Raw genomic sequence first — 17,396 nt, 5'->3', positions numbered from 1 at the left:
AAAGTGCATCTTTTTCCTCCAAAGGGGGTGGATCTAATGGGATGTTTCCAAGTTATACCTAAAGCCAAAGTCTCTTATGAGTCCTGGAAAATGTTCTGGAGAGTTCTCTGGATATGAGATAAAGGAAGTAAGATTTGTAATGTAGCACATTTTAGGAATAAATAAGCTTGAGGATTCATATGATAAAAATAATAAATAATCACACCAATTTAAAAGCATTTATTAAGTTTTCTAAGGGATCTGTATGTATATTATGCCATATGAAAATTCCTCCTAGTAGGTATTGCCAAGAGAAACTAAAGCAAGAATAAAGGAATATAAGGTTATGGGGAAAAGGAATATAAGGTTATATTAGATGTACAAAAGATTTTATGGGTTCTTGGAAACAATTCAAGTCTTAGTAAATGGCAATGTAGAGTTCAAAATTAATCAGATTTGTTTTTTTTTTTCCTTGTGGGGAGGGGTTGATGGTTAATTGGCATTGCACCCACAATGGAAAATTCATCAATAGGAGTTTGTAGTAAAGATGACATTTCCATCTTTAAAATAACATTGATATGGGGCTGGGGATGTGGCTCAAGCGGTAGCGCGCTCGCCTGGCATGCGTGCGAACCGGGTTCGATCCTCAGCACCACGTACCAACAAAGATGTTGTGTCTGCCGAGAACTAAAAAATAAAACGTTAAAAATTCTCTCTCTCTCTCTCTCTCTCTCTCTCCTCTCTCTCTCTCTCTCTCTCTCTCTCTCTCTCTCTCTCTCTCTCTCCTCTCTCACTCTCTCTTTAAAAAAAAAAATAACATTGATACAGACATGCAATGTAAGTAGATGTGGATGGATAAAAGTTGAATATTACCTGTGTTTAAAAGACACAGTAAGATAAATTATTACTCAGAGAATCTAGGGAAACCCAAGTCAGGACTATGACATAAACTGATTAGTAATTTCAAAAGTTTATAGAACTAATGGGTGTGTGTGGGGGTGTGTGGGGGTGTGTGTGTGTGTGAAGAGAGAGAGAGAGAGAGAGAGAGAGAGAGAGAGAGAGAGAGAGAAAGAGAGAAACAGAAATATACATATATGCATATAAAAAGATTTAGAGCAATTACAGAATAAGGGCTTAAAAATTATAGCTTTACTATTAGGAACATATCTATGAACATCTGAGGTCAACATTATTTCAATAAACCTTTAATATCTTTCTGTTACATCAATTGACTAATATGTGTTTCACACTAGTGCCAAAGCAATAGAAGTAAAAGAACAATATAATAAAGAAAATACAAATCATGGCCTTTAACTACAAGGCATTTGCAGGTCCAGTCATGGAATGGAACAAGTATATTGTGAACAACACAAATTTGTATATGAGCATGTGCTAAGATGAAAGAAAGATAATTTCTACAGAAAATTCCAGTTCTTTCAGGTAAGAGCCATGCCTTAATCACATTATTCCTGGCATGAGGGTATGTATTCGGAAGTATATAATAATATAAATCAGAATCCATGAGAGAAGTCTATAGACTTAATACCAAAGAAGAATGAAAGCTTTCATTTGAGAGTTGTAATAAGGAAAATGAAGTAATTATGATAGTATTGAGGGAAGGTTAGTCTGGAATCACTACCTGTGATCAGTGGAGTAGCATGATGAAGTGTGGAAAGATCAGAAACACTGGAAGGCCTCATGAGGGTGTGTGTGTATGTGCACAGTATAAACATAGGAAATCCAGAAACATAGGGGCTGAACTTGGTGACATACGTGAAGGGTCATAAGGAAAATGAAGAATCCAAAGAAAACGTGTTTTAGGTATCAATAAATATTTGCTGCTAATAAAGATGGACTTGATGGAAAGGGGAACTCTGGAAGGTTCTGCTGATGGGTTCCCATTGGGAAATCTCACTTCTGTTACAACACTGGGAAAGAAGTCTTGAAACAAATGACAAGGTAGTGCTCAGCAATATAAGATAAAATAAAAAGAGAAAATATCCAAGTATATATCTGTATATTATAAACTTGCAAGTAAAACCAAAAGTCATTAACTTTTAATTCATGAACTCATTCAATACATATTTATGGCATTTTTACCATTATTCTAGAAGTCATTTATTGCAATCACTAAATTAATAATGATTGCTAATTTTAATATTCTAGCAACCTTTAGAATAACAGGAACAGAATAATGAACATAGGAGACAAAACTTCTGCCCTCAAAGAACTAACATTCTTTGTTATTTAATGGAATGACATCTAAAATTGTATAGTATGCCAAATGGTGGTAAAGTCTACAGAGAACATTTAAAAGGATAAGAAAGAAGGACTGTGGATGAAAATGTCATGTATTTATTTGTGTGTTTATTTAAAGTAGATTATGGCAGACCTCTTTTTAAAAGGTAATATTAGAACAGAGATGTGAAGTAAATGAAAAATGAGACTTACAAATTACTGGGTACTTGATGAATTGCATTGTAAACAGAAAAGAAAAGCTAAATGGAATGGCCTTGCAGAAGTAAGAAGTTATCAGCTTAGTTGGAGGAAAATAAGCCAGAGAGAAGAAGGGGAGGGGTAAGGACAGAGAGATTGTGGGACTTATAAAATATGTGAACTACTGGGTGTTTTTCAAATTTTATCTTGGAAGTCACAGAGTATTTGAGACAAGGAATGATATGGACTGAAAATTTGTGTCCTCCTCAAAGTTCACATGTTAAAATCTTAAACTCCAATATGAATGTATTGGAGGTGGCAACTTTGGGAGTTAGTTTATGAGTAGGGAGTCTTTGTGAATGGGATTAGTGATTTTACAAAAGTCAACTTGGAGAGCTCTCACTCTCTACCACGTGAGGGTATAGTGAGAAGTCTATAGTCTTAAATTAGGAACCTGACCATGCTGTTACACTGATCTAGGGCTATCAGATTCCAGAACCATATAAAATATATCTCTGTTGTTTATACACCACTGGGTCTGTGGTACTTTGCCATAGCAGCTTGAATGGATTAAGACAGTGGTATAGCAGCCTCTGGACAGCAGGCCTATCCTGCCAACACCATGTAAGTGAGCTTGAAAGCAGATGCCTCCCAGGAAGAAGTTCAGATGTGATCCTTGTTCTAGCCGCCATCTTGATTGCCACCTTTGAGTATCTCTGAGCTAGAGGGTACTGGTAAGACATGCCCAGATTCCTGAACCACAGAACATGAGATAATAACACATGCTGTTTTAAGTTGCTGAGCTTAGTGATAATTTATTTTGTAGCAGTACATCAAAGCATACATTAGCGTAGTAAATTCATCACTCACCAGTTGTTCCAGTGGAGGAATTACTTCTTTCAAGACATGCTGTGAATGGTTCCTTCTGTGTCGGGATATCTGCAAATATATTGGCATTTGATACCATTACATTATTTTCTTTAAAAAGCTATAAATGATTTAAAAGTTCATAATTCAATAAGTATGCTCATGAAAATAAGCATATTCAGATTCATTAAAGAAGGTGAATATAATACTTATAAAATCAGAAGTATTTTAGATGTCAATTGATTTGAATAAAGTTTGTATTTAAACATAGCTAGCTGCCACAACATCTTGTATCCCATATAGTCTTTTAACTGTTTAACCTTGACACCTCTTTCGTCAAGTAGTGAGATCTATGATCTCTCATTTTGAAACTGGCTATAGCTTTACGCCAAAAAACATGATAGAAGTAGCACTACATGGCTTCAAAGCTTGGAACATTATGCACTCCCCACTTGAAACTCTCATCTTGTAAAATGGTTGCCATGTTGTGAGGAAATGCAAATCACTCCCCACAGAATGACCATAAGGAGAGGCTTCATAGGACTTCATAGGTCACAGCAACCACCATCTTTCTCCAATCCTCTGAGTATGAAGACTTCCTGATGATCTTAGCACCCAGCCATGGAGACACCTCAGCCTTCAAGTGTCCCAGAAGAGCCCTCAAACATCATAGGATAGAAATAAGCTGTTCCAACAGCTGTATATCTAAAGTATTTTATTGACATAAATATAACATTATAAAGTAAGTGTTTAACATAATAAAGTAAGTGTTTCACACCTCTGTGTTTCAGGTTATTTAAAAATGCAGCAATAATAAGTGGAACAAAATATTTCATACTGAAACTATTTTGTCTTCATGATATGACCTCAGCTTTCTCAGAATCAATGTTAATCAATTTTTTCCTATGTTACTGAGATGTAATTAAAAACAAAAATCACATGATAATTACTCATGGAATAAATAAAAATTAGCATTTTTGTTCTTTCCTCTGAAGAGATATCATAGACAAATTCTATTATAAAACAGGAAAAGGAAAAGAAGGAACTTATGAAAAGAAAATAGGGAAGGAGGAGGAAGTGAGGAAGAATAGAAGATAGGAGGGAAAGCGGGGGGGGGGGAGAGGGGTGAAAGAGAAGTTAGAATAAAAAGTGACTAAGAACTTGATGTAGAAAAGGACTTGGCTGTCTTTGCTCTGGTTACTGGCACATGTAACTGAAGGAATTAGATCAATGTCTATGAATATTTTAAGGGAATCATATTACCAAAGAAACCAGCAGCCTCGCCTAAAAAAATTCCATGGCTATACAATCCTGGAACCCCATATCTGCTCCACAAATATTGGATTATAAAGGAAGTATACAACCAAAGAGATCGTTTTCTCCACTGTCCACTCCATATATGGTTCATGGGAGATAATACAGAAGGAATAACCTGTAAAAGGAAGGGCCAGAAACCCTAGAGAACAAAATATTTAGGGAATTCTCCTAGAAAGGAGAACCAGATCTATCACTAAGGCCAGTGTAGGAGTTTCAAAATCCTGCCACCAAGGATCTAATTATTGATTTGGTCCAATAGTTGATGGATGTTTACCATTTTGCTTTTTAACCAGGAAGAGGGTTTTTGGCATATTTATTTCAGTTATCAAGTTCTTGCTCCATCGTTGCATACAGGAAGTCATGGCTAAAGTGGAACAGAGAACTTTTTTTGAAGTTCTAAATCCCTCAAAAAAGACCTGAACCTTATGGAAAGAGTTATTTCTTACTGGAGATTATGGAAATAGAGCTTGATGCATAAATTGGATGAGGTTTTTGGATGTCTCTTTAGAGAGGTGAATGATGTATAGCTAAGTGTTGAAAGATGTGTGCAAAGTGGCAAATGGTGAAGGGGAAGAAATATTTTGTATTCTGACTCTGAGGCACATACTTTGACCACCTTTCTCAGACTACCTTACCATTGGAGTGGACATATGACTAGGTCAGACCAATGGAATATGAGCAGAAACAATGAAGCAATAATTCTAGAGCTATTATCCAGTGAGTGCTTCCCTTCCATTCCCTCTTTATTCATATACTGACTAGGAGGAAATAATGAACTAGTCTCTATGAAATGATGAATATATAAGAGGAATGAGTTTGGGTTCTGAATTGTCAAATTGAGAAAGCCAAACACAGATGCAAAAAGATCATTTTGTTTTCATCAGTAAACTTTTTATTTGTAATAGTTTTATATTTAGAGAAAAGTTGCAGAGAGGGAGTTTCTACAGAAAACTTCCTTCTTTTAGGTAAGTGAGAAATAAATTCCTATTTCTTGGAGGCATCATATATTTAAGAGAATTTTATAGCTGCTAGCAATATTTTAAAAACAAGATGACCATGATTAGAGCTCAACTGATGTCAAAATGAAAGGTCTTATGCATAAGGAAACTGAGAACAAAATAGTGACTTAATGAGAAGGAACCCAGAAACTCTAACTTCATTCTGGTTATCCACTGATATTTCAGGTTCTCAGCAGTGGGAGAATTGTTTATTTGGCATTTAAATCTCTTAAAGAACCAGAAATTCACTTTCTACTGTTACAAATTCAGAGTTTACATCTCTTAGCTACTCATTATACTAAGATTTGTTCTCTCCATTGAAAATTTAATACATGTTTTACATTCAACTTAAAAGAGTGGAAGAGTTCTGGGATGGGGGAGTTTTTATTTTATTTCCTAAAAACTTAACTAGATGTCCAGTCTTAGGGCAAAAGTCATTCTCCTGGCATGTAAAGCACTTCACATGTAAAAAAAAAAAAAAAAAAAAAAAACAAACATAGCACTAAGCAAATGGTGCACAGTACTGATGAACAGGCCCCTGGCCATTTGCCCATGTTAGTTTTATCATTTCTTCTATAGCCAATATTTCTCCTTTTACATCACCAGAGCTGGGATTTGATAGGTCCATTGCTCTACCATATTCTAAGTGTTTCCTTCCAATTATCTGTACAAAGCTTTTTTCTAAGGCAGTGCATCTAATTGTGTTTTATACATATCATCAAGAGCACAAGAGATTATTTCAGCTGGTGACTTTTAAAGTTTTATTTATTATTTATAAAATCTTAAGATTTAGTAGAAAAATTATCACATTAAAGCCATTTTACAAGTTTCCTTTAAAATAAAACTATTCAGGTTTAAGTAATATAATTATATAAGTAGTATATGGTATGAAATATGGGCAAAAGCTCACTAACATACTAAGTTAATGACTAAAGTTTTGGAATAATTTTATTAAGAAATCAGAACAGAAATGCTCTTTCACAGAAAACATTTATATATCTGTAAAAAAAGAGTCCCATTGAGTCCATGGTGTAAAGAAGAATGTGAGTTGGACATTATCTAAAGATGATGCTATCTGCTAACATTAATTTGAGTACTTACTGTTTTCCAAAAACTGCTCTATGTCTTTTGCATACACTAGCATATTTAATTCTAACCTGAACCCTTAAGAGGTCAATGATCTTGTTTCGTAAGTATGGGGATACAGCCCCAGAGAGATTCAACAATATTAGTAAATTCATAGCTTGTAAAAGACTGAAGTGACTTTTAATCTAGATCTAACACTGTACTATTCTGTTTTATTTTATACACACACACACACGTGTGCGCACACACATATGTATATCAGCAGTCACTAAATTCATAGGGACCTAGAATGTTCAGACCTCTGTGTATGCAGAAGAAAATGCTTCTAAGGTGGGAATTTAAAAGAGAGTCAAAATTATAAATTTGCACACATTTATATGGGAACTTAAGAATCAGCTTTATATTCCTTTAGGGGAAGTAATATTGCTGATCATTCCTAAATCAATAAGCTAGCCAATCTATCATGTTCAACCAAGTTATGAAGATGTTGGAAAAAGAGAATTTTCATCACCTGTCTTTTGCTGCAATGCTCTTTTCATAAAAGCATTAGACAAAGAAATATATCATCCCAAATCAGATTATACTGACTGAGACTGATGTTAAGAAATCTGGATCTGAAACAGCTTAATTGCCTCATATGTATATCATGAAAAGTTAGAATATGTCAAATTTAATGACTGTAAAGAAATATAAAATTAAAAGAAAACTAGGGGTCAACCAAGATCTCATGAGTTAAGTATGAAGGGAAAAAATGCTTTCCTAAGCCATATTATGAAGAATAGAACATTTCATAGTGCTCATGTAAATATTTATCAATAACTTATTATTATCATATAATTGTGCAATTATTATAGGACATCCTCTTGAGAAATACTACAATAAAAGATGTTCTTTTGATCCATTCCTGTTCAGCCAGAAGCATACTCATATGTCAGTAATTTCTAGTAGTAGATATTCAAAATATACTTGCTTATGGTATCAAATATCTCTACTATTATCATGGCAAAAAGCATAATTTAATTTAGACTTTGCTATTCTTTTTCAAGAATTTTAAAACTTTTAAACGTATCTGATAGGGAAAATGTATATTTTTATATTAATTGTATCCGATAACTAATTTTCTTCTATAAATTGCTTCAAGATAAATTTTAGATCTGGCCACAGTGCACTAAGTCCTTCTCACTTTGGATGGAAATGTTAAATAATTATTGAAGTTTTAAAACTAGATAGCAACATTAATATTAGCAGTAAGTTGATCCAACTTTATTTTAATAAATTAATTTCTCAATCACAAAAGTATTTATTCTGGGAAATACTGGGAAGCCTTAAAGTATTGTTTTTATGCATAAATTCTTTCTTTTTTGGTTTCCAAATGTTCTTAAATAGTATAGAGATCCTCCCTGTAAACATAGATGCACGTGTATGGATGTCTATCACATATTTAAGTGTTCACAGCCTCATTCTGTTTGCTAGATTTACAATCCTTGTAAATTATGAAATGTTGGCTTTGATATCATGAAGAGGTTCAATATCATGAACCTCTATATTTATTTACAATTTTCTAGCACAAAGAGAGCTTGACAATTCAAAGTTTGTCTAGCCTATTTATTGAGAACATCACTTAAGAGTTTCTTTTGAGGTGATATGTTTATGTCCTAAGCTGTTTTCCTGTCACCACCTTCTGCATCTTAAGTAACTAAGCTTTGATGATAAACATGTGACCCTCACTGAGAAAGAAAGATAATGTCATGTCAGAACTCATCTGTGTTGGTGTGTGAGCAATCCTTTTTCTCGGTGATGCCATCTTCCTACTGAATCACCATGTCCTGTAAATAGGAATGTACCATTGAAAAAGTTTGAAATATAAATGTGCTCTGACATGATTCCCTTGAATCCAATATCAGATTGATCTATATGACTTAAAAATTTTATATCAAATCTGTATTTTCTTTCCTTACAACCACCCATCACCCTCCTCTTAAACTCCTGCTCTGCATGTTCTCAGGTTCTTTACTTTTATAATTGTGCAAACTAAAGTGGAAAAATAAGGTATTCAGCATGCATAATGCACATTTTACTTTAAATCCATGTTTGTTCTTATTAGAATAGGCATCATAACTAAGTTTTTCAGATATCTTTTCCTCCAAAAAGAGGAATTAAAAGTCAATTTTTCAAATTGTCGTCATCTTTTCTTTCATTCCTTTATCATCTTTATCTATTTAAAGAATATGACACTGATGGGTGGGATTAGTATGTGATATATTACATATTGTAAAAATAACAGAATTTGAACATATTATTTTCCTTGTGTAGGAGGGTCTACTATGAAAGTTATATATAAACATGAAACATTCCACATAACTCTGATTTTAAATAGATTAGCATTTTTGATGAAAGTTTATATCTTGTGGCTTAGAATTGAAATGAAATCACTTGAAGGAAAGCATTGGTTTGTTCCAACATTTTCACAGACGTGTACATTTTCTGAGGCATACCTCCCATTAGCAAACTCCCTGGATACTTGGATGAAAAACAGAAATAAATCTGTGGTTAAGTTTAGTTTTTATCTTCACAGTTTCTCAAAGTTTTTTTGGTGTATCCCAATTCTTACATTCAGATTTTCATTTGTTTTGCCAAATTCTATTTCTTAAAGCTATCACAATCAGAAATTAAGGAAAGTTAGTGATGCCTGATTTTATTTCATTTTGGAATGTGGAGATGTGGCCAATATTTCTTTTACTCACAATCATTTAGTTGTTTAGAAATAATAAACATCAATCCAAATGATGGCTATATTTTTAAACCATATGTATGTGGTAGATAACAGCTTTTCAGAAGGAAAGGAAAGTTAAGAGATTGGAGGACTTTACCTTATCATGCATTTCATCTTCTAATTTTAACTATATGTAGATGTGTAAAATTCATCCAGGTTCACAATTATTCTAACACTGCTTTAAATTTATCTTATCATAGTCTTAGGGAGGCAATGACATAAACTGGAGGAATCTAAACTCCTCTATTTTGCAACTTTTTAGTGTATAACAAATAAATTGTTTAACATTTATACATTCTTCCCTCCTATTGTCAGTCATATACCTGAAACTATTTATTATGTCTTTTATGCCTTGCAGAAAATGAAAAGGAACAATCCAAAAAGCTTCTTGAGGACACATTAAAGTTTATCAGCATACTAGAAATCTGTTGAATGCTCTGCTAAGCATCTGTGTCACCTGCAGTACTCTAGAGACTCACAGCCCGGGGTGAGTCCAGTGAGTTTGACTCAGCCTCACCACATTTTTTCTATCTCCCAGAGAGCCAAAGGGAAGCACTTAGTATTTCTAATCCTTTCCAACTGCTTGGAATTATTTCCTTGCTTTATTTCATCCCAAATGCATATGTTTCTCCAAGTGAAAAATCAGACTGTCTCATGATTTTCCTATTTAAATAAAAATTCATTGTATATGGTATGTACATTTGCTGGTTTTTGATGAACATTATTTCCTTTAGTCTGGTTATATCTTTGTCAGTTACTTTCAGTATAAGTTAATCTCCAAGAATTTTCTCAAACTGAGAGGTGCCATTCATATGAAACCTGGACATACCACAACTTTAGTTTTCAAAAAGGCTCTTCAGATGAGAACCATCAAAATTGAGAAATGTAGAGGCATCTAAATAATATAGTTTTCTACATTTCTTTCATATGAAGTACATTTATGTATTGCCTTAAATTTTAGTTTGTTTTTTCCTTCTAGAATCACCTATATTTAGTCAAGAATTTCATATTCAATATATATTTCACATATATTTTATTTTACCTCATGTGTTCCTAATTTAAAAAAAATTGATACACAAAAACAGTACATTTTTATGAAGTACAGTGTGAGAGTTCAATATAGGTATACAATGTAAAATAATCAGATGAGGGCAATTAACATTCACCAACTTAAATATTTATCATGTTATTGTGTTAAGAACACTCAAAATACTTTATATTAAGCTATTTAGAAATAAACAAGTAATTGTTATCAATCATAGCTATCTTGCTATGCTATAGAACATTAGATGAAAATCCTATTCAACTACATCTATGTTCCTATTAACTATCATCTCTTCATCACCTCCTCCCATTACTTTTTACCCTTCCCAAGCTCTGGCAACCACTATTCTACTTTTTACTTCTATGAAATCAACTTTTTAGATTTCACAAATGTATTAGTAAGATTTTTACCACTATAAGGAAATACTTGAGATAATTAGCTTATAAAGAGAAAAGGTTCACTTAGGATAACAATTTTGAAGGTTTCAGTCCTTGATCAAATGATTCCATTGGTTTAGGTCTGTGGTGAAGCAGTAGTACATCATGGAGGAAGCATATGATAGAAAACCCTGTTCACCTCATCAGCCAGTAAGCAAAAGAGGGAAAGAGGACAAGCCAGTGCCCCACAATCCCTGTCAGAGGCATGTTCCTAATGACCTAAAGACTGCTCATAGGATTTCCCTTCCTACAGGTCCATAGTACCCTCTAATAGCACATACTGAGGAACAAGCCCTAACAGGTCTTTGGGGCCCACTACCTAAGTTCAAATCATAGCAACATATAAATGAGAACATGCAATATTTGTTTTTCTGTGCCTAACTTATTTTACTTACTTTATGTCCTCCCCTTTCATCCACGCTTCCATCAATGACATGATTTCTTCCTTCCTTATGTTTAAATGATATTCCAGTGTATATTTACCATAATTTATTTATCCATTGATGGATATCTTGGTTGATTCCACATCTTTTTTTTTTTTTGTATCAGAATTAAACCCAGGGGCGCATAACCACTTACTCACATTTCTAGCCCTTGGTCCTTTATTTTTATTTTTATTTTTTATTTTGACATGGGTCTCCTTAAGTTGTTTAGGGACTCAGTAAATTGATGAAGCTGGCTTTGAACTTGCAATACTCCTGCCTCAGCCTCCCAAGCCATTGGGACTACATGCATGTGCCACCACACATGGCTTGATTCCTTATCTTTAGCCATGAAGTACTAAACAAATTTATCGAGGAATGATGTTCAAAATAGACACATAAATATTTAATTCTACTCATAATACTACTAACAGTATTGGATATAAGATATTATATTATTTCTTCAAGTCACAGATATGATTTCTACCATCAGAAAAGAAAATAACTTACTCATCTTTTTCATTCCGTATAGTAGAGATCTTTTCTTTGTTGATAAAAACAAAAATAAATAGTTCAGAGAGCAGATTATGAAACTATGTATGAGTAATCTAGAACACTTGAGCTAAACTGAAATTTTGTCCACAACTGCAAGTCAGATGTTAACTTTTAAATAAAACATTTTAAGACATCGGAAAAAAGTGAACTAGCTCATGAATACCTCGTAACAATGCAAAATAGAAAAAGATAAACAATTATTGATAGTCAAATTATCAAAATGTTCTGCTAATTTTAACCAAATAAAATGAATCACTGTCATGTCACCATTTGGCTATGTCTGACAGAAACAAGCCTATATCTAATTTCACAATGTTTAACTATATGAAATTCTTAACAAATTAGAATCAGGCTTTGTTTTCAGTTTCAAATAATTTTTTTTCTTTCATTGCCCAGAGGGTTTAGTTTGAAATACCAAGTTCTCTTCTTACTGCAAGTGTATGTTCAATCAGTGAAGAAGGAATTCTTTTTTTGGAAAACTGTGATCCAATGTATATTAAGTTTAATCCATGCTATGCAAAATTTGACAAAGATATCTGCCCACAGTCTGCTTTCTACAGTCTACTGACACTTTTTTTTCCAGGCAGCTTTATTTCTTAATTCAAAGGTAGAAAAATGCTCACTGAAAATGGTCTGCCTGTGCTAAAAGGTCATTTTCAAAGTATTGCAAGAGGCAAAGCATCTAAAACTATGACACACTTTCAAGAATTAACAGACTTTTGCCAAATACTTAAAATAAGCACATTGAATGCCCTCAGTGCATTTAGTCAATATCTAATAACTGTATCTTTCCAATTTCCTTCCTTTACTTATTCTTTGAGGTTTTCAGGGACCCCAAACTCACCTTCTGCTGCCGAAAAAGCAGATTTAGTTCTGAAGGTTAATCCGACTCAGCAGGATTGAAGGATGGCACTTTTCCTTGGTAGTAAGTATGTTGGCTCAGGCCAGACAGCTGTTAGGACATTCTCCCCTGGGAATCGTGCCCTCAACACCCACCGTTGATGCACATACATGGTCTACTGGCTGCCGACTTCCATGCCCATCTGCTCCAATGGCATGGTGCCCACTCACAAGTTGGCTGGATCCTTGCCCTTAGTGTGTAGGTGCCAGGCAATGATGGGTTTAGATGGGCAGCCTGCATAATACTACAAGTGACAATTTTTTTTCTTTCACTTTCTGTGCAATATCTGTCCTCTGTGCCTTCCCTGAAAGAGAAACTTGTGTTTCTCCACCTTTGATTATACCCGTGGACATATGTGGCCGTGTACAGGTAGATGTACGAGTGTACTCAACCTGCCACCAACAGGAAGATGAAAGGGAACAATTCACAGAGCTCCAAATGACAAGTTCTAACACTGAAACGGGTTGGATTGTGAAAATTCCGACCACCTGGAGTCTGTCAGAAGACATTTACCATGAGCGAAAGTACAGCAGGCTCACAGATAGCAGTGATACCAGGAAATTGCTTAAGTTACAGCACCTTTGTCTGTTGCAGTTACAGCACAAATCACTTGCCTTGCATTGAAAAGGCTCACACAACAGCAAACAAAATAAATCAGAAAATAGAACAAGCTTAATGGGAACACAATTTATATGTTCAATGGGGGCAAGGGTGCAAGCTATGATATTCAGACCTCAGCAATAACCCTGACCGTAGATCCTAATGGAAAGAAACAGAAACAGAAATAGCATCTCTCTTTCTATTCTGCAGCAAACCCATGGAGAGGAATAGATTGGCATAGGAGGTTGTGACTTTAATGATCCAAAGCATATGAATGCTTGTTAGCAGACAGCAGACAGACATAAGTAAGAACAACAGTAATGGCTGCATCTGCAGCCTGGCCTATGGCACTAAAACCAATCAGGCAGCATTGGAGAGCAGTGCCGGAAGGTATGTTAAAACCCACTTTCCTTGTGTGTTTATTTAAGGGTGATTGAATTCAGGGTGTTGTCAGTCCGCCTTGGAGAATGGTTATACAATGTGTAGGCATGATCTTTCTCTCTGAATATGCTCCGTTGAGTCAGTTAGTTATGTGTGACTACTTGATCTGTCCTAGTCTTTACAGAGTGCCAAAATCCTCCAGTCCAAGTTCCAAAGGAACAGGGCCTAAAAACTTTTGGCTCCAGAATCAAATTAGGCTTCTCTGCTTCCCTAGCCAGAAATGCATAAATACCCAATGGCCAAAACCAAAGAATTTGACATTGTGGAATGAATAGAGCTGTCATATACCACTAAAGTGTGGAAATATCTACTGTTTGAAGTCAAGACTAGTTCAACATCTTCAGTAATCAGAACAGACTTCTTTGGACACCTTTATGGGGTAGTCTGGCATTTGGGAATGTTTCTGGCAAGCTGCTGATTCCAGATATCAGAAATGTAAGAACATACGGTTTATAAGAGAAAATCTGCCATTTTTTCTGTCCAAGAAGAAATCCTAAAAGGCAGCATATTTTCCATTAAAAAAATAAAGCAGAATAAGAAGAAAAAGAATGGGTCCCTCATCCTGTCTATCTGATTGACCTTCAGGTTAGCACCAGTTGCTTAGATGTATTCTTAAAAGAGAGCTAGTCAAAGAAAGAGTTAGTGGTATAGCTTGAAAAAATGTTATGTGAATAATATTTGAATTACTTTGAATTTGAAATTATCTAAGGAGTTGTTGGGGGAAAATAGAAAAAGAGAATGGGTAGAGTCATCCAAAACTCCTTAATCTGCTTACTAGGCTATGAGTTAACTATCAGAGTTCTCTGACTAATTCATTTCTTTCATAATGTGTCACACCTCAATGATACAACTACAAGAATCACAAATAACAATGTTATTGAAAATGAAGAAAAGCGAATGTCCAATCAAATGACTCTGAAGAGTAGAAACCATGTTTGACTCCTCTTTAAATTTATAGTTCTTAAAACTTAAACCCTGATTATTATATATCATCTGCCTCATTCCTTAATAAATGGGCAAATAAAATCTAGTAAAGGGGTAATTAACATAAAGCCAATGTCATTAGGAAATTATTCCATGTTTCCACAAACTCTTTTCAGACAATTTATTTCCTTCCTTGAAGAAACTTCAACCATTTCCTTCTAAGACACTTTAAAAGCATTTTATTAGAAAAAATATTTAAATATACAAGAAGATGTTGTTGTACCATGCATGTATACCAGGAGGTGGGAATTTGGGCCTCATCTTAGAATCACACCTACCTCAAACTCACCATTGACCCTCAATGAACTGCAGTCATCAGCCCTTTCATGATTCCCAAGAGTATTGACCTATCAGATAACTTGGCTCAGAGCCCAAAGTCTTATCATCCAAAACTAGATTTTATTCTTTCATAAGATTTAAGACAAAAGCCTAGTTATCTAAATCACCTAATTCCAGTTTTGAAAGAAGTTGAGCTTGTCTGAAATCAGACAGAAAGTAATAGAAGCAGGATTCAAACATAGGTAATTTTGTTCTAGAGTCAGTGGTGTTAACAAGTCCTGTGTCCTGTTTGTGGTATGAGGTAGTCATTATTATTACATAGATTATAAATCTAAGGCAAGTGGGAAAAGATCACTAAGTTAGTCAGAAGTTGTGTAGTTCAGACTCATCTAACACAAAAACACATGCATTCTGACTTCAAAGCTTTAAAATGCTCAATCTATTGCCTCTCATTATAGATGTTCAACAAATACTTGTTGACTAGCCAACAAGTTAACTTATTTGAAGACAGAGATATGGAATAATATCACTTACACTTCCACATAATTATTTTATAATTAATCTTGTGCCCATTTTCTATTTTTTATTATATTTCAGTTGTGACATCACTATTGCCATCTAGAATATTATAAGATGAAATAATAATACCAATCCTTTAGAAATCAGGAAGACTTATGTATTAAATGTATGTATATTTGACCATCATATCCATTAATAGAACTGCAAGAATCACAAATAACAATGTTATTGAAAATGAAGAAAAGCAAATGTTCAATCAAATGACTCTGAAGAGTAGAAACCATATTTGACTCCTCTTTAAATTTACAGTTCTTAACATAGTGTTCCATTCCTCAAAAATAATACAATAAATTTTAATTTGGTGAATCCTGGTACTGGAAAATTATTGTCAGTTTTCTCTCTATTCTAGAAATTATACCAGCTGAAGTAATGATTTCTAGTCAAAAGTTATAGGTTGACCACACATCTTAACCTTTTATAACTATTAAAATCCAATTAAAGTCAGAGTAAAAGAAAGAATAAAATGTTATCTTTACAAAATAACAGAAAGTAAAACTATCAGCAAAAGTTGATATTTCTGGGGAAAAAAAGAAAGAAAACAAGTAGACAAAAATCTTTATATTTATTTAATAAAATAAAGAGAGTTATCCCTGAATTTGAAGTTGTGGGGAAAGGGAGTATTAATGGTAAAAAATATCAAGTCTCCTTTTCCCTCAGAACTTCTAAGAAATTTGTCACTCAGTAGAACCTAGTACCATGGAGGGCATGATCCAGATTGCCTATAACAACTCCCATTCAGAAAGGCTGGACTCCCTGACATACTCCCCCATCACAGTCTGGTGACAGGGCTAGAACTTCATGAGCAATATTAAATCAGGAAGCTTATTGAATCTAAATTCAAGATCATTTGGCACTCAGAGGGAAGAGATGAGCGTGGGGCTGCACAGATTAAAGTGTTCCTAACAAGCAATGGAACACTTATCCCACATTCTCAATCTTTTCCCCATTAATGCCAAAGGCAAAACTATATCCCTTCATCTAGAAGGCTGGAGCAGTCTTCTGTAGCAGAATGAATGGGTCTAAAGTCCTGCAGATACTGAACTTCAGATATTTTTCCAGAATAAAATGGCTTCATCACATGATCATTCTATAGAGAAGCCTGTCTGTCAACAAGGCCAGTGTCCCTGCTCTAAGCACAGAGATTCCAAACAGCATTTCAGTGCCTCTTGAAAAAAAAAATAGCAGACTGTCCTGAGTTACTAGACACTACTTAATTACTCATTAGTAGTTAGATATTCACTGAGCACTAGTGATGCTCTAAGTGCTAAATAAAATGACTTCTGCTTTTTTGAAGTTTACCATTTTTAGGGAAAGTTGTGAAATGGAATAAGAATTTTAAATAAGCACACATATAAATTGATCCAAAGTAAGCAGAAATGACAACAAAAAATAAAACTATTAGTATTTTTAAAACACAAACAATATATAGGATTCACAAAAACAGGAAAAATAGTAAACAAGATTGACATTAGGAAATTAAAATTATAAATGAATACATATTTTATTTTTTTTATTTTTTTTTTAAAGAGAGAGTGAGAGAGGAGGGAGGGAGAGAGAGAGAGAGAGAGAGAGAGAGAGAGAGAGAGAGAGAGAGATAATTTTTTTAATATTTATTTTTTTTAGTTCTCGGCAGACACAACATCTTTGTTGGTATGTGGTGCTGAGGATCGAACCCGGGCCGCACGCATGCCAGGCGA

General features: G+C 34.3%; 1 protein-coding gene across 1 annotated transcript in view; it reads right to left on the bottom strand.

Annotated features, from left to right (window-relative positions):
• ARHGAP15 (Rho GTPase activating protein 15) overlaps positions 1-17,396 on the bottom strand; it is a 616,251-nt gene that overhangs the window by 541,492 nt on the left and 57,363 nt on the right. The window contains exon 3 of the mRNA XM_081262361.1: positions 3,286-3,354. Within this exon, the coding sequence (XP_081118487.1) occupies positions 3,286-3,354 (69 nt within the window). The remainder of the gene's footprint in view (positions 1-3,285; positions 3,355-17,396) is intronic.

The sequence above is a fragment of the Spermophilus citellus genome, assembly GCF_964194105.1.
Source record: "Spermophilus citellus genome assembly, chromosome: 11".
NCBI classification, from domain to species: Eukaryota; Metazoa; Chordata; class Mammalia; order Rodentia; family Sciuridae; genus Spermophilus; species Spermophilus citellus.
The sequence above is the reverse complement of the archived record's forward strand: the minus strand, read 5'-3'. Positions and strand labels throughout refer to the sequence as shown.